At 32.5% G+C, this 25,974-nt stretch overlaps 1 protein-coding gene across 1 annotated transcript in view; it reads left to right on the forward strand.

Moving 5' to 3' along the window:
* The first annotated feature begins 203 nt into the window (after positions 1-203).
* Positions 204-25,974, forward strand: part of LOC114328008 (caspase-7) — a 36,825-nt gene continuing 11,054 nt past the window's right edge. Inside the window, exons 1-4 of the mRNA XM_028276747.2 lie at positions 204-492; positions 10,908-11,177; positions 11,242-11,414; positions 20,156-20,285. Coding sequence (XP_028132548.2) covers positions 393-492; positions 10,908-11,177; positions 11,242-11,414; positions 20,156-20,285 — 673 coding nt within the window. The 5' untranslated portion in view covers positions 204-392. The remainder of the gene's footprint in view (positions 493-10,907; positions 11,178-11,241; positions 11,415-20,155; positions 20,286-25,974) is intronic.

The following is a 25,974-nucleotide window of genomic DNA, read 5'->3' on the forward strand; positions in this document are numbered from 1 at the left end:
GTACAAAGTACACACACATTCTTTTTTTATTTTTAAAACACCTTTTTGGACAATTTTTTTACCTTTTAGATAACATATTCAATTTTGCAATATGAGGTGCTACGATAAGGGAGCTCACTCGAAGTCACATTAAAACTTTATGGATTCATCTAAAATTTTATCTACAAGTGGTTGTCGTATTTATGCAAATGCATGCCTTCTGTATCAAAACAAAACGAAACAAAAATGGGCCCCACGCTCAATATAATCATTTAATCCAATTCTTATTCATCAAATTCGATGGCGACTCTGAGATTAGATAAGATACGACATACGATATCTTTCCTAGAAAAACCAATAATAATGTATTATACCTTTGTCTGTGTGCGAATGTACATACATGCCAAATAACTATGGCTACGGAAAGAGACGCAGGCGTCTTTAAACCTCAAAAACTTCTAACACCACCTCCACCGGAGACTCCACCGGCGACAAGTAGAAGTCCATTCAGAGGTAAAATATTTCAAGTATTAAATCCTCGTTATAGTTTCATTTTCGATCCAAAAATTTCTTTTTCTTTCTTTCTCCCCTTGATTTTATCCTATCAGGGTGTCGGATTTGGGCTAGCTATTTTAATTTCCATATTCACCCACATCTTCCATTCTTTTCTATTTCCTGCCATTATTTTCAATTTCTCGAGTGATTTTTCTCTTTAATTTTCCCCTCTGTACTACTTGCTCTATCCGTCTTTTTCTGGTTTCTTTTTCTTTTTAGGATGTTCTTTGCTTCGTGGACTTTTCTTGTCATTCTGTTGGGTTGTATCCTCATCAAAATGCACATATAAGTTTATTTGACTTTTTACTATTTTATTCATTATTGGTTCTTGGTTAGTCATTCTCCTAATAAGAGTCTCGTTGCTTAATATATCTTATTTTGTCTTCCCAACTATCCTTCATAGGTCTCTCATCTCCATTGTACTTATCTTACTCTTTTGTTTATCCCGAATTGTCCAGTTTTCACTTGCATAGAGCATAGTCGGTATCACTATTGTGTTAAATATTTTTATCCTTGTCACTCTTATAAGTTCTCTTTTTCCCAGTATTGGGGCTAACACATGGTATAACTTCTTTCATATCTTTGCTCTATTTGTTATTTCCCAGTCTATTTTTCAGTTGTTGGTTGTTAATATTATTTTATTTATTTATTTATTTGTAGGCACATATTTTTTGAGGTAATTCCAAAGACTGTCCCAAATTTATGTCCCGTTCTGTGCCAACTATAATACAAGTAATTGGACTTCGTAAGTCCTAGGTTTTCACCCAAAGTAATCGAAAGTAGAACTGGAAGACGATATTTGAATTTTACGTGTAACTTTGCGTGGATTGATATACGAATTTACTAATGTTGAGTCAATCTTACTAAACTTTGACATTTGTCACCTCATTTGTGATTCTACCCGGTATAATGGCAGAGGAGTTACATTGGCGGTCCTACGGACCGACGGAAAGATTGCCCAGGTCAAATATCTCACCTTAGTACCATTATTCCTTGGATTATCAGCTTTTATTTGACACCTCATTTGTCATTCTACCTGGTATAATGACGGAGAAGTTATATTCGCGGTCGTACGGACCCACGGAAAGACAGCCTAGGTCCAATATCTCACCTTTAGTACCATCCTTAGATTATAAGCTTTCATTTGACACCTCATTTATCATTCAAGCTTGTATAACGATGGATGAGTTATATTCGCGGTCGGAGGGACCGACGTACAGACCGCCTAAGTTAAATATCTCACCTTTAGTACCATCCTTGGATTATTAGCTTTCATTTGACACCTCATTTGTCATGCTACCTGGTATAATGACGGAGGAGTTATATTCGCGCTCGGAGGGACCGACGCACAGACCGCCTAGGTTAAATATCTCACCTTTAGTACAATCCTAGGATTATCAGCTTTCATTTGACACCTCATTTGTCATTCTACCTGGTATAATGACGGAGAAGTTATATTCGCGGTCGTACGGACCGACGCACAGACCGCCTAAGTCAAATATCTCACCTTTAGTACCATCCTTGGATTATAAGCTTTCATTTGACACCTCATTTGTCATTCTACCTGGTATAATGATGGAGGAGTTATATTCGCGGTCGTACAGACCGACGGACAGACCGCCAAGGTCAAATATCTCACCTTTAGTACCATCCTTGGATTATCAGCTTTCATTTGACACCTCATTTGTCATTCTAGCTGCTATATTGCCGGAGGAGTTGTGGTTACGGACAGACGGACGTGGATAATACAAAGATTTCACATTTTTTCAAAATGGGTGAAAACAATATGATTTCTTTGGATTATACCGTGGCCTACTTACTTACTTTCCGTGTCCGGAACACCAACAACTTTAAATTCTGTATTTCCAATGGTTGGCCACATAGATGGCCCTGTCATTTGCTATAATTAAGTCTTGTTCTGTACAGGTCTCTCTCATCTCTGTGCATGATAGTAGATGCCGGCTGGTCTGAACCGCGCCACAGTCGCAGGTATCGTCCTCCTGGTATCCCCATTTTTTCAGGTTACTAGCACAACGTGAAACGCCGGTTCTTAGTCTGTTTAGCGCTTTCCAAGTCGGATACGGTAAATTGTGTCCAGCAGCCATTTCCTCCGAGGGAGGAAAATGTGTCGCGGTAGCTGACGCTTGCCATAGGTGTATTCGGCGCGTCTCTGGCGCTTCGGGGATGGATCTTGATGTTTTCAGGAAGCTTTTCCGAGATCTTAGTCTGCTTGGCTGAGTTTGGTGGTCATATAAGGGGTGTCTTCGGTCCGTCTCCTGCTTTTTCCGTTCTACCTCTGACGTGACCTTCCTCCTGATAGGTGGTGGAGCAATTCCAGCAATGGGGTATACCTCTTCGATAGGTGTCGGTTTCAGGCAACCCGATATTATACGGACCGTTTCATTTAGAGCCACGTCGACGTTCTTTGCGTGAGCAGAGTTTGCCCATACTGGTGCTCCAAACTCCGCGGCCGAAAAACATAATGCCAAGGCAGAAGTGCGGAGAGTGTGTGGTTGTGCTCCCCATTTTGTATTAGTTAGCTTGCGGATGATATTATTTCTGGCACTTACTTTCTTCTTGACATCTTGACAGTGGTATCGGTAAGACAGAGTTCTATCCAGACGGACGCCAAGGTATTTTGGCGTCTTGTTGTGTTCCAGCATCTGACCACGCCATTCCACCTCCAGCGACCTTCGGGCATGCTTGTTTCTCAGGTGGAAAGCACATACCTGGGTTTTTGTGGGATTGGGTTTCAGATGGTTTTTATCATAGTATAGAGCTAAGTCTCCCAGGGCATCTGTCAGTTTCACTTCGACTTCATTGAAGGTTCTTCCCTGAGCTGCCACCGCTGTATCATCAGCGTAAATGAATTGCCTTGTTTGTTGGTGTATGGGTTGGTCGTTGGTGTATATGTTGTATAGAATCGGCGCGAGGACACTTCCCTGTGGTAGTCCATTTTTTTGGTCCCTCCACCGACTGTTCTTGGACTGGAGCGTTACGTAGAAGCGTCTATTCTGGAGGAGACATTTCACTAACCTTGTTAGTCGGAAATCCTTTGTAGTTTCGTAGAGTTTTGCGAGTAGCCGTTGATGGTTAACTGTATCATAGGCGGCAGTTAGGTCTATGAACGCTACTCCTGTTATTTCCTTCCGTTCAAAACCATCTTCAATATGTTGGGTGAGATTAAGAATTTGACTGCAGCAGCACTTTCCGGGCCTGAATCCTGCTTGTTCTGGAATAATTTTAGTCTCCACATATTCTGCGATCCGGTTCAGTATCATTCTTTCAAAGGCCTTGAAAAGGTGGCACAAGAGAGATACAGGTCTAAAACTCTTTGTATCCGCCGGATCCTTCCCTGGTTTTAAGAGGGCTACCACTCTAGCTTTTCTCCAGATTTTGGGGATTTGTAATGTACGGATGCAGCAATTCATCATTTTTACGAGCCACTCTACGGTTTTTAGTCCAAAGTTCTTTATTTGCTCTGTTCGTATGTCGTCCAGGCCAGCCGCTTTATTATCTTTCATTTGATGGATCGCGCCTCTCATCTCCTCTAGACAAAAAGAGGTACCTAGAACATCTCTTTCTTCGTCGATATACCGTGGCCAGTCCTTCATATATACTTATTGTATCGCAGTCATCATCATCATCATCATCATCTAGCCCTTATCGTCTACTGCTGAGCATAGGCCTGCTCTAAGTTTCTCCATGTCTCCCTGTCTTGAGCTACCATCATCCAGTTCCAGCAGTTCTCTTTACATCGTCACTCCAGACGATTTTTGAAAAAACTCACTCTTTTCTCATGTAAACTTTTAAGTTTTCGGTATAAATCTGTACTGGAGAAAACAAGTTTTGAATAGAAAATTCTAATTCGAAATTTGGTAATCGAAGTTACAATTCATCTAATCTTAATTGCTAATCATTATTTTCGTGCCGCAAATCGGTTTTATGGCGATTGCTATACTCTCATGCACTGAGGCTTAAAAACATTTGCTTCGATTGCTTTCATGGAAAAATTTTGGAGAACTATTCGGCAGCAAATATTTTTTGTCCGGAATTTTTTGTGTGGATATTTTGTCCAAAAAAATTGTGGGGATTATTTGACCGGAATTTTTTGTGAGTATTTTTTGTCCAGGAATAATTTGTGAGGATTTTTCGTCCTGGATTATTTGTCCTAGGTTCACCAAAACTCATCACTAACCATTCATCCTCATATTTTCTCAGCCGGGCTTGGAACCGCTAATTTTTTATCCTTTGAAAATGAACTAATATTTGCAATCAATTCATCACTTTTTAAAACGTTTTTATATACTTGGCTTGGTCGGTGTCACGGACTCCGCAAATTTTGTAATCCATTTTAAAAATAGTTCTAGGCTACCTAGGTACCTGAAATTTTCAGAATAGCTTTGAACTAGCTAACAATGCAATATTCAACTGCTATTATACAGGGTGATTGATTAGTAGGGTAAAGCTCCGTAGATCCGTTATAGTAATGGATAGCGATAAAAGTTAATAACAAATAATAACACTTTTATAAAAAAGAACTTTTTTATAATAAAACATTTTTATTATTTACAGGAAAGAATATAAAATTATTTAACGATAAACGATTTAACGATAAAATGCTTAAAATTCCAAAAATTATACTCTAATAAAAATAGTTATTTTATGAAACAGTTCGTTAAGTATGCTTTTTGCGAACGCACATGATATTTAGAGTACGAGCGACAACGGAGTGAGTGCTATAAATCGCGTAAGTTCGCAAAAAGTACTTCACGTACAGTTTCATACAATATTTTATCTACGATAAACAAATATAAAAACTGTAACTCTTCGTCACTGGAATTCATTTCTATTCTACAATTTTTAGAACTTTGACATTTAAAAATTCTAACTACTTTCAAACCACAAAACTGTCAAAACTTTTGTTGTAATTCATTGGTCATACTGTCATCACCATGACAACGCGAAAGATAAGGATTGCGACCATGACAACGCGAAAGTTAAAAACAGTGCGAAAAAGTAAATCCCATTTAAAATACATTGTTACTTCACGCACACTTTAAATCCTTCACGCACTGCTATCTATAATGACAGTTTTCACAAACTAAAAACTTATACATAATATGAAATAGAGTAGAAAAAGTACTTTTTATAATATCACGGTTTTGTTATTGTACATGTACACATTTATGTAGGGCACAACATATTTGAAAAGAATAATTAACATATAAAATATAAATTTTTAGTAGATGTATTAACTGTTATTTATAATTATGATTCCAAAAATTACACTAAGTATAAAATAGTATTTTTTAAAATACCAAATACCACTGTTGTTTAAAACGGTATATATAATTTTAAGTATATAAAGTTTTAATTATTTATTAAAACAAGTAAAAAAAGATACGCAACAGCCGGGTTCCAACTGGGGACCTCTCGATCTGCAGTCTAATGCCACTTAGGCACCATCAATTTGTAGATATCGATTTATTAACGTACTTTAAAATATCATTGCAGTAGTCACATTTTTAAAATAGTTTGAAATTTAAAAAAAAATGATTTATCCATACAGCGTGATTGGTCAGTAAAGCTTTGTAGATCCATTATAAGTAATAGATAGTAATAAAAGTTAATAGCAAAAATTGTAGCCAACTTTGATTACATATTGATAATCAATAATCGTAAATTGTAAGTTTTAGACAATTATTCAGTCATGGCTTACTTAAAATTTGGAAAGATTTAGACCCGTAATTATTAATAATTTTGCTCTGAAAAATGAAAATATCTCGAAAACTAATAAATTTACACATAGGGAATGTTATACAAAAATTATAGTATGGTAATGGTACTTTTCGATAATGATATAAAATACAGGGTATTCTATTTAAAATTACTGAGAAAATAATGTACTTGCGTTTTGTCTCACCCTGTATTCAATGTAAACAAAATTAGCAAAACAAACATTTACGAAAATTTTGGCAATAAATAAAAAAATATGACGTCAATAAACCATTGACCTTGTGCTTGCTTTTATTTATACAGGTAGTTAAACTTGTTACGATTTTCATGTAAAATTGGTTATAACTTTATAAATACCCCGTATAACATACCAAACCTTTATATTTTTGTAATCGAAAAGTTATGAGGATTTCGAATATAAAATAAAATACAGGGTGTTCTATTTAAAAAAAAACATAAGTTTGGTCTGCCACTATTTTATCGAACACCCTGTAACATTCTAGCTAATTTTGTAATGTGAAGCTCAAAGTTCGCTACAATTTTTGTTATTAAGTATTATCACTATCTATCACTATAACGGATCTACGGAGCTTCACCCCACTAATAATTAATCACCCTGCATTTGCATTGTTAGCTAGTTCTAAGCTATCCTGAAAATTTCAGGTGTCTAGGTAGCCTAGAACTATTTTTAAAATGGATTACAAAATTTGCGGAGTCCGTGACACCAACCAAGCCAAGTATATAAAAAGATTTTAAAATTGTAGCCATCTTTGAGCTTCATATTACAAAATTAGTTAGAATGTTACAGGGTGTTCGAAAACACAGTGGCAGACCAAACTTATGTTTTTTTAAATGGAACACCCTATATTTTATTTTATATTCGAAATCTTCTTAACTTCTCCAATACAAAATATAAAGGTTTGGTATGTTATACAGGGTATTTACAAAGTTATAACAAATTTTATATGAAAATCGTAACAAGTTTAACTCCCTGTATAAATAAAAATAACCGCAACGGCAATGGTTTATTAATGCCATATTTTTTTACTTATTGTCAAAATCTTCATAAATGATTGATATTCCTGATTTTCTTTATATTGAATACAGGGTGAGTCAAAACTCAAGTAGGTACATTATTTTCTCAGTAATTTTAAATGAAACACCCTGTATTTTATATCACTATCGAAAAGTACTATTACCGTACTTTAATTTATATATAACATTCCCTATGTCTAAATTTATTAGTTTTTGAGATATTTTCATTTTTCAATGGACCAGTAGCTAGCCATAAATTATTAATTACGGGTCTAAATTTTTCCAAATTTTAGGTAAGCCATGACTGAATTGTATAAAACTGACAATTTACGATTACTGATTATCAATCTGTAATCAAAGTTGGCTTCAATTTTTGTTATTAACTTTTATTGCTATCTATTACTATAACGGATCTACGGAGCTTTTCCCCACTAATCAATCACCCTGAATGGATAAATCTTTTTTTTTCAAACTATTTTAAAAATGTGTCTAATGCAATGATATTTTAAAGTACGTTAATAAATCGATATCTACAAATTGATGGTGGGTCAGTGGCATTAGACTGCAGACCGAGAGTTCCCTAGTTCGAACACGGCTGTTGCGTATCTTTCTTTAATTTTTTTAATAAATAATTAAAAGTTGATATACTTAAAATTCGTATTTTATTAATTATTAAGTATATATAAATATTATATATACCGTTTTAAACAACTTCTGTATTATAAGAAGTACTTTTTAATACTAGTGTAATTTTTGGAATTATAATTTTAACAGTTAATACACCTACTAAAAATTCATAGTTTATTCTTTGGAAACATGTTGTGTCCTATATACAGGGTGTCCCGAAAAGAATGGTCATAAATTATCCCACAGATTCTCGGGTCAAAAATATGTTGATTGAACCTCACTTACCTATGTACAATAGTGCACACAAAAAAAGTTACAGCCCTTTGAAATTACAAAATGAAAATCGATTTTTTTTCATATATCGAAAACCCTTCGAGATTTTTCATTGAAAATGGACATGTGGCATTCTTATGGCAGCAACATCTTAAAAAAAAATTAAAGTGAAATTTGGAAATTTGTGCACCTCATAAAAATTTTAAGGGGGTTTTGTTCTTTTAAACCCCCCCCCCCCCAAACTTTTGTGTACGTTCCAATTAAATTATTATTGTGACACCATTAGTTAAACAAAATGTTTTTAAAACTTTTTTGCCTCTTAGTACTTTTTTGATAAGCCAGTGTTTATCGACCTATTTTGAATATTTGTCGAATCCACCACATATTTGTATATGGTTAAGTACGATTATAAAGACCTGTTAATAATCTGAAAATGTATTTATAATTTACATTTTTAGGTATATTTTGAAAAAGAAGCCATATCTCGATAAAAGGTGATTTGTCAAAAAAAAGACTAAGAGACAAAAAAGTTTTAAAAACACTGTGTTTAACTAATGGTACCACAATAATAGTGTAATTGGAACGTACACAAACATTTGGGGGATTTAAAGGAACAAAACCCCCATAAAATTTTTATGTAAATATATGAAAAAGAAGCCGCATCTCAATAAAAACTGACTTATTGGAAAAAGACTAAGAGGCAAAAAAGTTTTAAAAACGTTGTGTTTAACTAATGATACCACAATAATGAATTAATTGGAACGTATACAAAAGTATGGGTAGGTTTAAGGGAACAAAACCCCCATGAAATTTTTATGGGGTGGACAAACTTCACTATAATTTTGTTTTAAATTGCTACTACCATAAGAATGATACATGTCAATTTTCAATAAAAAATCTCCAATAGTTTTCGATATACAGTCGAACCCGCTTATTAGAATACCGGTTAAAGGAATATCCCGGTTTAAGGAATAAAAATTTGAGGTCCCATAACGTTTTTACTATGCACATATGATCGGTTATTAGAATATCCCTGCTATAGGAATACTTTTGCTTGGCACGAAGGCTATTCCAATAAGCGGGTTCGACTGTATTGAAAAAAATCGATTTTCATTTTGTAACTTCAAAGGGCTGTAACTTTTTTTATGAGCACATTTGTACTAAGGTAAGTTAGGTTCAATCGAACTATTTTTGACCGCAGAGTGTGTGGTATAATTTATGACCAATCTTTTCGGGTCACCCCGTATAACAAAACCGTGTTATTAAAAATAGTACTTTTTTATTATAGTGTAATTATTGGAATTTAGAGCATTTTATATCGTCAAATTATTTTATATTCTCTCCTATAAATAATAAAAACGTTTTATTATAAAAAAGTTCTTTTTTATAAAAGTGTAATTATTACCTCTATACAGGGTAGCGAGTAAGTATGGAAACACGGTAATTTCTCGGAAACCGCTTAAACGATTGTTATAAATTTTGGTGGGTAAGGGTATTCTAATACGGCCCATTTTATAGTGGTAATTACACTGTTGTCAAATCTTCGGTTTTTCTGGAAATCTAATGCACTTTCTTATTTTAAATGTAACACCCTGTATATTTTATTCGTTTTGAAGTCCTTAAGAAATACTGATTGTTTTTCATGTTATGTTCCCTATACCTAAATGCCATAATTTCGGATTTACTGCTACATTTATTAAAAAAAAATTTTAACAAATTATACAAATTTATTTTTTTTTGGGCCGGGTAGATATTATTTTAGGTTCTTTGGGTCATTGGGAACAAAAAAGGTATTTTGTAATTTTCCTCAAAAGTTAATCGTTTCCGAGTTATAAACAATTTAAAACTGAAAAAAAAATCGAAAAATGACGATTTTCTGGGTTCAAAAACATAAGTAAAATATCTTAATTTTGAAACTATGAAGTGCGTGATATAAGTGCATGCCGATAAGTGATTTGGCCTTATTTCATTTTAAAACTTTATTTTTTAGTTGTTAATGCAGCCCGATAGCCCGTCCTCTTATATGAGCTTTATTAACAAATAAAAAAAAACAATGTTTTAGAATAAAATATGCCAAAAATTCTTATAGGGATCTGGTAGAAAAAGGTTTGAGCTTGAATTTAGGTACTTCGTAATTTTAAAAATGATTTTTTTACTTGTGTTTTTGAACCTTGAAAATCGTCATTTTTCGATTTTTTTCAGTTTTAAATTGTTTATAACTCGGAAACGATTAACTTCTGAGGAAAATTACAAAAGACCTTTTTTGTTCCCAATGATCCAAAGAACCTAAAATAATGTCTACCTGGACGAAAAAATTGATTTTTATAAATTGTTAAATTTTTTTGTTTTAAATAAATGTAGCAATAACTCCGAAATTATGGCATTTAGGTATAGGGAACATAACATGAAAAATAATCACTATTTCTTAAGGACTTCAAAACGCAAAAAATATACAGGGTGTTCCATTTAAAATAAGAAAGTTCATTAGATTTCCAGAAAAACGGAAGATTTGACAACATTGTAATTGCCACTATAATATCGGCCGCATTAGGACACCCCTACCCACCAAAATTTATAAAAATCGTTCGAGCGGTTTCCGAGAAATCATCGTGTTTCCATACTTTCTCGCTACCCTGTATATTGTTCTACTTTCATATCTGTTTTTATTAGTATTTATTGTTATTAGAGGTTTTCTATAGTTGTAGATGATTTACCCGTAAAGAAATTTGTTGAACGTAAACATTTACGTACAGATCGATTTGAATATGAGAGGAAAGGAGATGATCCTGGATACATAATAATTTTTAATCAAGAAACATTCTACGATAAAGAATTGGGTACAAGGAGAGGAACTAGAAGAGATGTTAACGAGCTAACTACATGCTTACAGAGGTTAGGATTTAATATTGATAAAGAAAATATATTAACGGATAAGACAACTGAAGAAGTTGAGCAAGTATTGGAGAAAGGTATGTAGAAAAATATTATTTTATAAAGATAAACTAATTAAGTCGGCAAAATTAATTTTTCCAGCTTCCCAGATAGACTTTACAAATTATAATTGCCTAATACTGTTTTTCCTATCGCATGGCGAAGAACTGAACTTCTTACATACCAAAGATGGCCAAATATTAGCAAAAGATATTTGGTTAAAATTTAAAGATAGTCCAGGTCTCAACGGTAAACCAAAAATGTTTGTGTTTCAGGTAAAATATTTTTTTTTCTAACTACACTGGGGTGCCAAATTAACCGGATACTCAGATTTTTCCAAAAACTTGGCGTTTAAAAAAGGATAAGATGTTTCCAATTCAGTATTTAATAAAAAACAAGATTTAAAAGTCAAATTTATTACAAATCAAGATTGTTACAAAGAAAAAATTATAACAAATTCAAAAAATTTGAAAATCTGCAACGAAACAAAAGTTATTTTTTAAATTTAAACATTTTTTATGAAAAACGGTATTGAGTAGGGTATAGTACCTCCTTATCTCATTTGATCACGCATACTTACTTCGGATTAAGGCAACAAAGTCTGCCTTAGTGATTTGCTCCCATTCGTCTCGAACTGCTTGCCCCAAATCATTCATGGTTCCCATAACTCACCATGGTTACGTCAAATACGTCGTCCCAGAATATCCCACTCATGATCTATTGGATTTATGGCTGGACTTCTTGGGAGTCATGGTAATAAACGAATCCCATCCATGTTCATCTAAGTAATCCCGTGTTATTCTTGCAATGTGCGGACGAGCATTATCTTGCATCAAGCGAAATTTGTCTACAACAAATGGGATAAGTGGCACAATTTGATCTTCCAAACATTGCTTAATATACCGTTAAGCGTTCAAATTGCCCCGTTTAATCGCAACAAGTCTGTTCTGTATATGAGCCTCTAGGGAAATGCCTGCCCACACGATTATACCGCCTCCACCAAATTAAACTCTCGGAGTAAAACAACATTCCTGATATATAGTCTGGGCTGATATTATCAGAGAATAGGCCATTTTTGGGACAAGTTATTTACCAGCAATTTTATTGCTGAAATCGAAGCTTATGATTATATATATTAATAATATAGGTATGCAAAGTCCGCAGATAGTGTGCTACTTTTTTTATAAACAAAATGGCGCCCGAAAATTGTGTTTTTTTCAATTATTGCTCTATAACTCCGAAGATTTTACGTTTACAACAAAAACACTCAAATAAAAATTCACCGCAATTAAATTCTGCATAGAGATATGCTTTTCCCAATCTGCTCTGAGGAAAATTTTCCTCGGAAAATGCGGGTTTTCCCAATAAAATCTTTAATTTTTAAATAAAGTTTTAGATAAGTAATTATCTACCAATAATTAAATAATTTGGTGACTTAAAAGCCTTCATGGTTTAGATTATAGTTCCAGAAGCTGGTGAAAATTGAACGAATATTTTAGCAACAATTCAATTGTTAATTAATAATTTATGGTCGCAATAATAGCCAAAATAATTATGATACACTGATGAAACTTTGAAATCTTATAAAGATGATATGACTATTTAACTTTTTGTCGACAAAACATAAATTTTTAATTTTTTTGCATAATCTTTAAATGTTAAAAAAAATAGTTACAAACAAATTAACGTTTCTCAGAAAGTTTTTATTATATTCTAATGTTAAAAAATAGTTAAAATGCGTATTTCAAATATCTTGAAAATGAATACTGTAAAACTTTTTTGCAACCATTTGCAAAAAAGTTATGAAACAGCAAAGTAAACATACGATTACAACGTTGTTTTTAATTTTTTTTTTAATTTTTTCAAAGCGTAAAAGTGAGTTTAAAGTACAAGATAATTATTTACAAAAATGATTGATTATTAGTTTAATGGTTATATTTTAATTAAAGATTATAAATATATTTTTTTGTAATTTACCCGCGCGAAAGTAGACTAATACAGTACTGTAACTAAAATTTTCACTCGAGACGTACACTTAATAAATAAAATTATAGTATTATGTATGCTGCGGGTCAGTCGCTTCGAGTGAACATTTTAGCTCCGGCTCTGTATCAAGCCTACTTTCGCGCTAAAAATTACAAAAAAAAAGTATTTTTAATCTTTGATTAAAATATAACCATTGAACTAATATTTGATATTCTTTGTGAGTAATTAGATTGTACCAAAGACTCACTTTTAAGCTTTGAAACAATTAAAACAAATTATAAACAACGGAGCAATCGTATATTTACTTTGCTGTTTCATAACTTTTTTGCAAATTGTTGGAAAAAATGTCTAAAGTATTCATTTTCAAGACCTTTGAAATACGCATTTTAAGTATTTTTTAAAATTAGAATATAATAAATAATTTCTGAGAAATGTTAATTTGTTTATAACTATTTTTTTTAACATTTAAAGATTATGCAAAAAAATAAAAAATTTATATTTTGTCGACAAAATATTAGATAGGCATCACATCTTTATAATCTTTCTAAGTTTGATCAATGTCTCATGATTATTTTGGTTGTTATTGCGACTGTAAATTGTTAATTAACAATTGAATTGTTGCTAAAATATTCGTTTAATTTTCACCGGCTTCTGCAGTTATAATCTATACCAAGAAAGCTTTTATTTCACCAAGTTATTTAATTATTAATAAATAATCAAGTTTATAAGTTTGATCAATGTATCATGATTATTTTGGTTATTATGGCGATAGTAAATTGTTAATTAACAATTGAATTGTTGCTAAAATATTCGTTTAATTTTCACCGGCTTCTGGAATTACAATCTATACCAAGAAAGCTTTGATGTCACTAAGTTATTTAATTATTGAATAATAATTGCTTACCTAAAACTTTATTTGAAAATTAGAGTTTTTGTTGGGAAAACCCGCATTTTCCGAGGAAAATTTTCGTCGAAGCAAATCTGGAAAAACATATCTCTATGCAGAATTTAATTGCGGTGAATTTTTATTTGGGTGTTTTTGTTGTAAAGTTAAAATCTTCGGAGTTATAGAGCAATAATTGAAAAAAATACGATTTGTCGGCGCTATTTTGTTTACAAAAAAGTAGCACACTATCTGCGGACTTTCCATACCTATATTATTAATATATAGAATCTTATAATTCGATTCCAGCAATAAAATTGCTGGTAAATAACTTTTCCATGAATTTTGCTAATTAGCCCAGAGTAATAACGTTCACCAGATCTTCTCCAAATCCTAGGTCGCCTATTTGATGAGTATGTGTTAAATATTGATTGATGCGTGAAAAGCACAGCAGTCCAATCATCCACGCCCAAATTAAGGTGTTCACGATCTAAGTGTAAACGTTGTCTCCGATGATCTGTTAATAAAAGTCCCGTGACAGGTATTCTGGACCTTAATCCATATTCATTTAAACGTCTTCAAACAGTATAGACGAAAACTGTGTTTCCATGGACATCATTTAATCGTTGAAAAAGTACTGGTGCTGATAACGTGCGATCGCGTAAGACACCAAATCCGTACTTACTCTCAAGGAAATTCCACCTCAAAACATCACAGAGCCTCCATTAAACAATCTCGTCTCTTTTATGTTGCGCTGTGCATACCTCTAACCTAGTCGACAAATAACTCATAGGTGTCGAACAGAACTGTTTACTTTTTAAAGTTTCGTTGTTATTTGTTATTGTTAATTTAGTTTTGTTTCAGTTAAAACATTAGACATGTTAAAGAATAAAACCGTCTACTTTCTTTGTTTCTAAAGATATCCGGGACATTCAAAAAACAAAATGTTTACAAAACATAAGATAATACTACAATACGATTTCGATGTATAGGTACTCACACTTCTACCTTGTCTTCCCTACAGGGAAGGGTCTTAAACTTAACAAAAGAAAAATATTTTTTTTCTCCCACCCGGTATAAGTTCAAAAGAGAAGTTTGAGAAACCTTTGCCCAACTGTGTAAGTACCAAAGAAAAATCTAAAATAATAACAAAATAGCGGAATCCATTAAGGCCATCGGTACATAATTCGCAAATATTTTACGGCTATCCCTACTTTTTCTGTCTTTACACGGAAAATTACGTGTAGTAAAATTCACACTGGTATGGATATGTAAACATTACTATTTAGAATGTCATTCTACTTGTTGACAATGTTATCATTAACTTTAAAGAGATGGATTTTGAATGTTCTTAGATAAATTTTTTTTTATATTCATTTTTGTTCTTGGATAACTTGTTATTTGTATAATTGCAAATTATTAATTCAGTTAATAAATGTGATAATTTTTTCACTAACTATGTATTCAGTGATTGTAAAAATTTATATATGTACAACAAAAACTAATACTCAATCGAGAAAAGAGGAAAAGTGTTAAAGCGATTTTTTTAATAATATATTGTTACTATGGAACGCTTACAATTTTGAACATCTTTAACAAAAAAATACTTGGATCACAGAATAGGTATATCCTGATGTATTCTCTGCTTGGATCTTCCATAAATAATAAACAATAAATAACTTTTATCGCCAACCGTCACTAAAGTCATTCATTATTGTACTCATTTGACGCCATTTGCGACAGTAACGTAACACTTTATTGTACTGAAAGAAGAATTTTACTTTACCTGCCGCGATTAATCAAATTAACCGAGATTGAATGTAAGTGGTCGATGGCAGTAATCGATTATTTATTTGAGTGAACTTAAAATTTATTTACTGTAATTATTGGAAATATTGTACACAATTTACGTTATTATTAATTAAATTTATGCCAAAAAGTGAAATTCTGTAGTATTTTGCAATTATATTCATATAAAATTAATCAAAATTTTACCAATTTAGTAATTATTCAATATTGATAACTATCTATCGATTAAAAATCGAAAGCGGCATGCAGAAGTCACCTGTCATCACTGTCATATTTAAAAAATTTAAATTGAAAATTGTATTTATTGTAATAAAAGTTTTAAAACGTATATCAAATTATAGTACAGTAGTGCTGCTTTGGAAATGGAAGAAATTACATGAACGCCACCTGAAATACGCAACAAATCGTTAGAGGCAGTTTCAGAGCTTCTCCCAGAAAAATCCATCGAAAAATACAATAGGCAATATGACATATTATTTGAAGCATGGCGTGAAAAAAATTGTATTACAAATTATAGTGAAAGTGTTTTACTAGCATATTTCTCTGAATTGCCTAAAGAATATTCTCCATCGACTATGTGGTCCTATTATTCAATGTTAAAGGCAACTTTGACCACAAATAAAGACATAGATATAAGCAATAATTATAAAAAAAACTTACAGCTTTTTTGAAACAAAAAGGAAGGAATTACATTCCCAAAAAATCAAAAACCCTGCCGCAAGAAGAAGTGCTAAATTTCTTATTAAATGCACCTGATAACGATTATTTTTAATGATGAAGGTAATTCAACAAAAATAAAATTACTATTACATATTATAGGGTACGTAAAGTTCTTTTTCATATCCTTGAATCTACCATGATTTATGTATAATGTCTTTTCATTTGATGTCAATTATTTTTTTTACATTTTTTACTTGCCTATTTGTTCTTTTTATACTTAATACCGGCCGTGTCCCAATAGCAATTTTTCGACGCATTGGTTGTCAGTACAAACAAATGCTCTGTCTCCAACGTTGCCCGAGAGCATTTTCAGTTGTTTCGGCCAACGTCCCCTACCCCGACTGACATTACGATGTTACAACCTGTAGTTATACGGGCAACTAATTTATTACCATTTTGACAACTACATATCACACTTCAGTTTTTTCAACAATCGCAACGACTTAAAAATGTTATAATGCTAAACTAATTATTATATATTTTATTTTGATAGAAATTTTCGATTTATTTAACAACCTGTTTATTTGTTTTTTTAATAGCTGGTTTCCATTCCATTGTTTTATCAGTAGATTTGAGATTTGATAACCATTTTGTATCTGCTTTGGTAGACAGGGTTGCCAGGTCAGCTTTAACTCTTTCAGTAGTTTTGTTTTCACAAAATCAGTAGATTCTTTTTAGGCCATGTAAATATACAGTAATACAGTGATATGCACATCCGTCCTAAATGTCCCAAGAGCAATTCCACAAAATTGGAAACCTAATTATTCCAAACCACCAACTGGTAATTATCATTTTTTAGCTAAAATCTACTAAATCAAAAACTAAAATATACTTAAGTATTTTTGGGATATATTTCGGATTTTTTATAATAAAAACAACAGCTGACTTAAGGGGATAGGCGCAAAATGTCGTCTGTTAAAATGTTCAATGTATTTTAAATGTTTTCGTTTTTTGCGAATCCTTAGAAAACTAATAAGTATTTTTGAAAAATTTAAACGCACAAAGAAAGATTACGTTATTACCGAGGACCGAAAGTCCCTGAAAACTTCTATAATGTTTATTTTAATACGTTACAGGGGTGAAAAAAAGAAAAAATTTAGTGACTTTTAATTCCAAATATCTCGTTCAAAAGAAACGTTTTGGTTTTTCTAAATAATGCAGTCTTTCATTCTGCGTTTAAATTTTTCAAAAAGACTTATTATAGTTTCCTCATGATTCGAAAAAAATGGATCAAATTCTGTTGAAATATACCAAAAATCTACTAAAAAATATTGCCTACTAGAATTTTTTAAAAAATATCAAAAATCTACCAAAAAAGTAGAAATCTACTAAATGTGGCAACGCTGTTAATGAGAATGATACACTTTTGACACTGGTCACATGACCTCTGTCACCCAATAAGAGGGTGCGTTCTAAAATGGTTTTGATAGTCGGCGCTGCCGGGTTTGGTTGGCGATTGGACTTCTAAGTTGTCTTATGTTGGTAATTAGGTATTTTTTAGTAATATTGGTAATATTGTTTAATGCGCCATTTTGGTTTTACTTGAGATTTTTGGGATGTAAAGAAAATGAAAACACAGAATATAAAAAATGCAGGCATTTTCTGATAACTTTAAAAGCACCATCAATACATTAAATTTATACAGAACATCTTTAACATAAATTTTGACTTTTATATTAAAATTTGATTTTTTAAATTTGCATATTTTTTGTCAAAAATGTCATTGTGTGTTTTTTAAAGGTGAAATATCCATATTTGACAGTAATCTGAGATGCGTTTATAAATTTCACATCAGGTAATAAGTCCTTTATGTATTTATATCATATAAATTTAAATACCCAATACGATGTCAAAACAGTTTACTTTTTGGTTTTCGCATTCACCATACAGGTGTTAAAAATATAGGTAAAAAAACATAACTAGTCTGACTCCTTGAGCAACCATTGCACGCGCAGGTGCTTTTTATAGTCGCTTCAGTTGTCTTATGCAACGGTTACGAAACGATGTTGCTTAAAGTCAAGCGTCCACAGACCCGCATCGTACGCATCGTACGCAACGGATTTTAGTTTGGCAATCGATAATGCGATCCGTACGATGCGGATCAGTGGACGCGGTTACATAAGTTTCTGTACAAGGCAAACTAAAATCCGTTGCGTACGATGCGTCCGATGCGTACGATGCGGGTCTGTGGACGCTTGCCTTAAACAGGAGGTTGCCTAGGCAACGTCAAGACAACTCAAAAATCGTCCACCAAATCAGTGCAGAATAGGGTCGTCTTTTAGGCAATAACAACGTTGTAAGAAAACGTTGCCACGAGGTAGACAACGTTGTCGCGTCGACAAATTGCTACTTGGGGTCTAGCAAGTGGTTGCGTAGGCTAGCGGTATGTGTATCTAGCTACGGACGTGTCAGTACTTGGTTCGAATCCCCCGTAAGGAAAACTTTTTTGTTATAATATTAATGGTTATTGACATACTTAGATATTATAACGACTAAGTACACACACTCTTTTTTCATTAGAAGGATATAATTAAGTAAGTGTTAATGTTTTTAGTCCACCACGTCAGTAAAGACTCTTTATCGAACTCGTCTGTTATTCGCCTTGCTCGCTACGCTCGCTCGGCTCATAATATCAGACTCGTTCGATAAAGAGTCACTTTACTGACTTGGTACATAAATAACTATTTATTAAGTTCACGCCTTAAATCAATTATTTATCTAATACACTCTATATCAATATTATTTAATCCACAACTCAAAATATTCCTGATGCCATGTCAAATATTTAAAACTGTCACTGTCTTGTCATCATATTCTATTTGACTCAGTGCGTAGTGCAGTATGACAAAGATAGCGAATGTTCGATTTGGAAAATATCACCACGGACATGGTGTCCATTTTTTTCGAATCCTGAAAAAACTAATAAATATTTTTTAAAAATTTAAATGTAGAATGAAAGACTAAATTATTATCGGGGGTCGAAAGTCCCTTAGAATAAATAAAAAGTTTCTTTTTAATGAGATATTTTAAATTAAAAATCACACTACATTTTCTCTTAGTTTTTCACCCCTGTAATTTATTAAAATAAACATTACTTTCGGTCCTCGGTAAGAACGTAATCTTTTATTCTGCGTTTAAGTTTTTCAAAAATACTTATGAGTTTTCTCAGGATTCGAAAAAAATGAATCCCCATTTGAATAGCATTGCAGCCGAAAATACGTACCCATCCCCTTAATCTGTTCACGAAAAAATTAACTATAAAAATGAGCATAACTTTTGAAACTATGTATATGGGCTATTCCACGAATATACGACTGTCTTGGATTATCGCGACAACGCATATTTTAGTGTGCAACATAAGAAGTGCGAAAGCAAATGGCTCTAATAAATTGTTCCAATAAACAACAATGTATTTAGCAATTTACTTTCGTTCTTCATAATTTGCACAGTAAAATATTCGTTGTCGAGATAATCCACAACAGACGTATGTTCGTGGAATAGGGTATATAAAGATTGCTCTATAAGGCAATGACGTGTTGCTTTATTTATTTTTTTTATAATCAAAAAGTAAACTTGCTATCATGTTAGCTCTTTATTATTAAATTAAACTATTTGTAGGCTTGTAAGGGAGAAAACTTTACCACCGTTGGAAATGAATTACCAAAATCAGCGGTTTTAACACCCTCTTCAACATTCTCACCGGATTATCTATATGATGATCTCTTAATAGTTCATTCATCTACAGAAGGTAAGTTGGCTTGATTTATAGACTAAAAGAAATTTATAGAAAAAAAGACTACAAATACATATAAGGTCCTCATTGACGTCTAAAGTTTCCATTCCTCTGCTTCAAAAACCTAATCAGACTTTATGCTCTTCTGACAAAGATTCTTCTGAAACTCTCTCTTTAGCATTTTCACAGGTTTTTACTAAAGAATCGAATGATGGTAATCTACCTCCTATTAGGTGTAATCGTGTCGGTGCATCCTTACAGCAAGTCGAATTTACAGTGGATCATGTCAAACAACACTTGATGAAACTTCGCACATCCGCTTCACCCGGTTTAGATGGTTTAACACCAAAACTGTTAAAAAGATGCGCAGACCCTAATGCCGATACCCCCTAATTGGGAATTACCATCCGTCACTCGTTTTTTAAAAAAGGCAACAAACTCGATCCCAACAATTATCGTCCGATTAGCTTACTATCAGTAGTTAGCAAAGTCATGGAAGCCATTATTTCCGAGGAGATGACTAAATTCCTTCTCCAAGAACATGTTATTCCAACACAACAACATGGATTTGTTTCTGGTCGCTCTACTCTAACCAATCTCCTACATTGTGTTAACGACTGGACTTCATCTCTTAACAGTTCACAGCCGGTCGACGTTGTTTATCTAGATTTCTCTAAAGCCTTTGACCATGTTCCTAAGCGCAGACTTCTACATAAACTAGAACATTTCGGAGTTCGCGGTACTTTATTATGTTGGATTGATGATTTTCTGACAGATCGACATTACAAAGTTAGAGTTGGCGAATCTTTCTCACAGGACAGGTTAGTGGAAAGTGGAGTGCCGCAGGGTTCTGTTCTTGGACCTCTGCTTTTTACGGTTTATACCAGCGATGTTCCTTACTATGTTTCAAGTAAAATATCGTTATATGCTTATGACACAAAAATATATGCCAATCCTATCACAAACCAGTTGGACTCTATTTTTACTTGGTGTTCCCAGTGGTTACTACCCTTAAACGCGGAAAAATGTGTAGTGCTCAGAATTGGTAAAAATAATCAACTTGTGCCGTACTTCGTTAACGGACAACCATTAGATTCAGTGGTCTCGTATAACGACCTCGGTGTTACCGTAAACAGCAGCCTAACGTGGTCCGACCATATTCAGTCTATTTGTAAACGTGCGAACTCCAGACTATATCTTATTCGGAGGTGTTTTTCGAGAGTTTCAATGCAGTCATTTTGTAAACGTTACAGTATTTACATAAGACCGATTCTTGAATATGCTGGCCCAAGGTGGTATCCTGATTTGGTTTGAGACAAAACTTGGTTGGAAAACGTCCAAAGAAAAGCCACTCGAATTTCGTTGGGACTGAGAAGACCTTCCTATGAAGAAAGGCTCAGTAAAGCCCACCTAACTTCTTTTGGATTTCGCCGACAACGTGGCGACTTAATAATTTAAAATATTAAAATTCAATTTCGGAAATCTCGACGAAATGTTTACCATCAAAGATGAACGCCTTATAGGTCACCAATTTAAACTTAAAAACGAGAACTTTTGTACGAGATCAAGACAGAATTTTCTACCAAATAGAGTTTTCGATAATTGGAATAACCTGAATGATAACATTGTCTCAGCCCCCTCTACCAACACATTTAAAAACAGACCGTTTTCTAATATAGTTGAAATATTTTTTTATGTAAACCCAAATTGTATTTTTTTTTTGTTGTTGTTGTTTTTGTTTATATTGTATTTACTAAATACCTACACCCGAGAGGGTAGAAGGTCTAAAGATTATATACAGGGTGAGTCATGAGGAACTGTACATACTCCTACCTCGTATAGAGGCCCCTATGGGGAATAACAAATGACCATTAAAAAGTGTCTGCTCCCATTGTTTAATAATATACAGGGCGAGTTTCGCATTTTGACAGAAATTTGTATTCGTCATAATTTTTGAACGGTCAGATCGATGTGTCTTTTATTTTGGTCAATCGTTACACTATTGCCACCTAATCAACTGATTTATTCAAACTAGAAAAAAATCAGGTCCGGCTTTAAAAAAATTAGTTCGTTTGGGTCTTAGAAAAAATTTCACCCTGTATAAGCTTTTTGAAAACTCTAATATGAATTTTAAAAATAAGACAAATAGGCAATTAAAATAACATATTTATTTTTTTCCGCACACAATTGCTTAATTTTTTATAAAAAAATTAAATTTGATTATGAATTAAAAGTTTGGTAAAGTGAACCATAGATTTAAAAAAATTAACTTTTATTACCAAAATTAATTTTTTTTGAACAAATATTTAATTTATGTTACCACCAATCAACTGATTTATTCAAACAAGAAAAAAATCAGGCCCGGATTTAAAAAATAAGTTCGTTTTGGTCTTAGAAAAAATTTCACCCTGTATACGCTTTTTGAAAACTCTAATATGATTTTTACAAATTAGACAAATAGTCAATTAAAATGGCATATTTATTTTTTCCCCACACGATTACTTAATTTTTTATAAAAAAAATGAAATTTGACTATGAATAATTAAAAGTTTGGTAAAGTGAACCATAGATTTAAAAAAAAAATAACTTTTATTACAAAAATGAATTTTTTTTGAACAAATATTTAATTTATGTTACCACCAATCAACTGATTTATTCAAACAAGAAAAAAATCAGGCCCGCATTTAAAAAATTAGTTCGTTTGGGTCTTAGAAAAAATTTCACCCTGTATACGCTTTTTGAAAACTCTAATATGATTTTTAAAAATTAGACAAATAGGCAATTAAAATGGCATATTTATTTTTTCCCCACACGAGTCCTTAATTTTTTATAAAAAAAATCAAATTTGACTATGAATAATTAAAAGTTTGGTAAAGTGAACCATAGATTTAAAAAAAAGAACTTTTATTACAAAAATGAATTTTTTTTGAACAAATATTTAATTTATGTTATCACCCAATCAACTGATTTATTCAAACTACAAAAACATCAGGCCCGGATTTAAAAAATTAGTTTGTTTGGGTCTTAGAAAAAATTTCACCTTGTATACGTTTTTTGAAAACTCTAATATGAATTTACAAATAAGACAAATAGGCAATTAAAATGGCATATTTATTTTTTCCACACGATTACTTATTTTTTTATTAAAAAATCAAATTTGACTATGCATAAAAAGTTTGGCAAAGTTTTTCCATAGATTTAAAAAAATTAACTTTTTTTACAAAAATTAATTTACAAAAACAACGTTTTTCTTAAAATTAAAAGTTTTACCATTTTTTTTTTCTATAACACGTCTAGATCTAAAACTTCCCATAACACTTCTTTTGGACTCTATAGTTTAACATAGACGTGATCAAATTGATAAATTTTAAATTCTTGCGATTTACAAGTTTGCAACTTTTACAAGAAGAAGACTGAAAGTCTACAACAATTTTCATAGTCTTCATAATGGTAAGAGGTATGTGCTGTAAAAATTTCAGAAAAAAATATTAAAATGGAACAGAGTTGTAGCGAGTTAAGGTACTAGTACACTTTAGAAGACCAAAAATAAGCATTTTTTCAAGATTTTTTTTCTCAGAACCTTTATTAAAAATGAACATAAACCTTTTTACATATTAATATCTATTTCTTAAAGAATACAAAAAATATATCTTTTTTTTATTTGTGTACTTACACTAATACTGTAGGGGGCACCAAAGTCGAGGCCTCGAAAAAAAGTAGCTCCGATGGCGGACAGTTAATCTCAGGATTGGGATACCTGAAACAAAAAAATCGTACGGCATTTGAAAAAGGAAGGTTTCTTACGTGACAATTTACCACCGTTAGTGAAAAATTCCGCAAAAGAAAGATTTTACGGAAATTTGAAAAAATTTTGTGAAAAAATCGCCCGTTTTTCTTCAGTTTTTCATGGTTAAAAAATATTTATCTTTTATGTTTTGGTTAAATTGTGGTAAATTGTCACGTAATAAACCTTCCTTTTTCAAATGCCGTACGATTTTTTTGTTTCAGATATCCCAATCCTGAGATTAACTGTCCGCCATCATTTTTCGATGCCTCAACTTTTGCGCCCTCTACAATATTAGTGTACGTGCATAAATAAAAAAAGATATATTTTTTGTACCCTCTAAGAGTTAGAGATTAATATGTAAAAAGTTTTATGTTCACTTGTAATAACGTTTCTGCGAAAAAAATTCTTGAAAAAAATGATTATTTTTGGTCCTGTAAAGTGTACTCTAGTACCTACCGTGAGTTCATTTTTTTTTCATTTTTAGAAAATTCCGATTTTGACAAATTTGATTTTTTAATAAAAAATTAAGTAATCGTGTGGGAAAAAAAATAAATATGCCATTTTAATTGCCTATTTGTCTTATTTGTAAAATTCATATTAGAGTTTTCAAAAAGCGTATACAGGGTGAAATTTTTTCTAAGACCTAAACGAACTAATTTTTTTAAAGCCGGACCTGATTTTTTTCTTGTTTGAATAAATTAGTTGATTAGGTGGTAATAGTGTAACGATTGGCCAAAATAAAAGACACATCGATCTGACCGTTCAAAAATTATGACGAATACAAATTTCTGTCAAAATGCGAAACTCGCCCTGTATATTATTAAACAATGGGAGCAGACACTTTTTAATGGTCATTTGTTATTCCCCATAGGAGCCTCTATACGAGGTAGTAGTATGTACAGTTCCTCATGACTCACCCTGTATATTGTATTTACTATAGTAGGTTACTTATGTAATTTCTTTGTTTTTGGGCATAATAGGGACTTGTCCCTCTGCCCTTCTTTAAGTATAATAATAATAATAAAGAACAGGGTAGGAAAAAATTGATAATCATTTTAGGCACCGTCAGTGGCACATGGATCAACGCAGGCAAATCAAACTTTTCAGTTATGGACCGGATAAATAAATTAAAGGTTACCCCCCGTTAAGATTATAGGCGTAATCAGGGGTGGTTTTGGGGTTATAACCTCCCCCCTTTTGGATGCACTTTGAGCTCTATACGCTTAACACCATTATTATTCCATACCCCCCAGAGAGCTTCAAGTAGATGTAACCCCCCCTTAGGATCATCCTGGTTACACCTCTGGTTAAGATAGGCAAAATGCCCTCACTACCATAATTCAACTTTTTTATATTCTATGTGATTAAAAAATAAATTCTCCCTTTCTCTATTGCATTTCCTCCTTATGGAGTATTAGACGCTCTTGCGTTTCTTAGCCAAAAGTGAAAGATGGCTGATGGGCTAGATCAGCGAATCCTCTTCTGTTTTATTCTTTTGAAAATTCCTCTACAAGTCTTTTCCATTCCCCTCTATTTCTCGCTCTCTGTTTGACTTCTCTCCATTCCAGGCCAATTCCTTCATGATCTCTTGTTACAGTTCTTCTCCAGCTATTATCGGGTCTTCCTCTTCTTCTTCTTTCGTCTGGTTGGTATTAGAGTGCCTCTCTGATTATATTATTTTCGTCCTTCCTTAGAAGGACGAAAATAATATAACCAGATTAGAGAGTATGTCCATATTGATTGGACATACTCTTAGAGTATGTTTGTTATTTTATTCGACCAGTAGGTATATTTTAAGGATTTTTCCCAACGATTTATTTATAAAGGTTTGTATGTTCTTTGGGTTATCTCTTCCTGTCTCCAAGAATCTGAGCCAAACAATAATATACTCTTAATACAGCTGTTAAATAGTTTGAT

Source organism: Diabrotica virgifera, chromosome 1, assembly GCF_917563875.1.
Source record: "Diabrotica virgifera virgifera chromosome 1, PGI_DIABVI_V3a".
NCBI lineage: Eukaryota > Metazoa > Arthropoda > Insecta > Coleoptera > Chrysomelidae > Diabrotica > Diabrotica virgifera.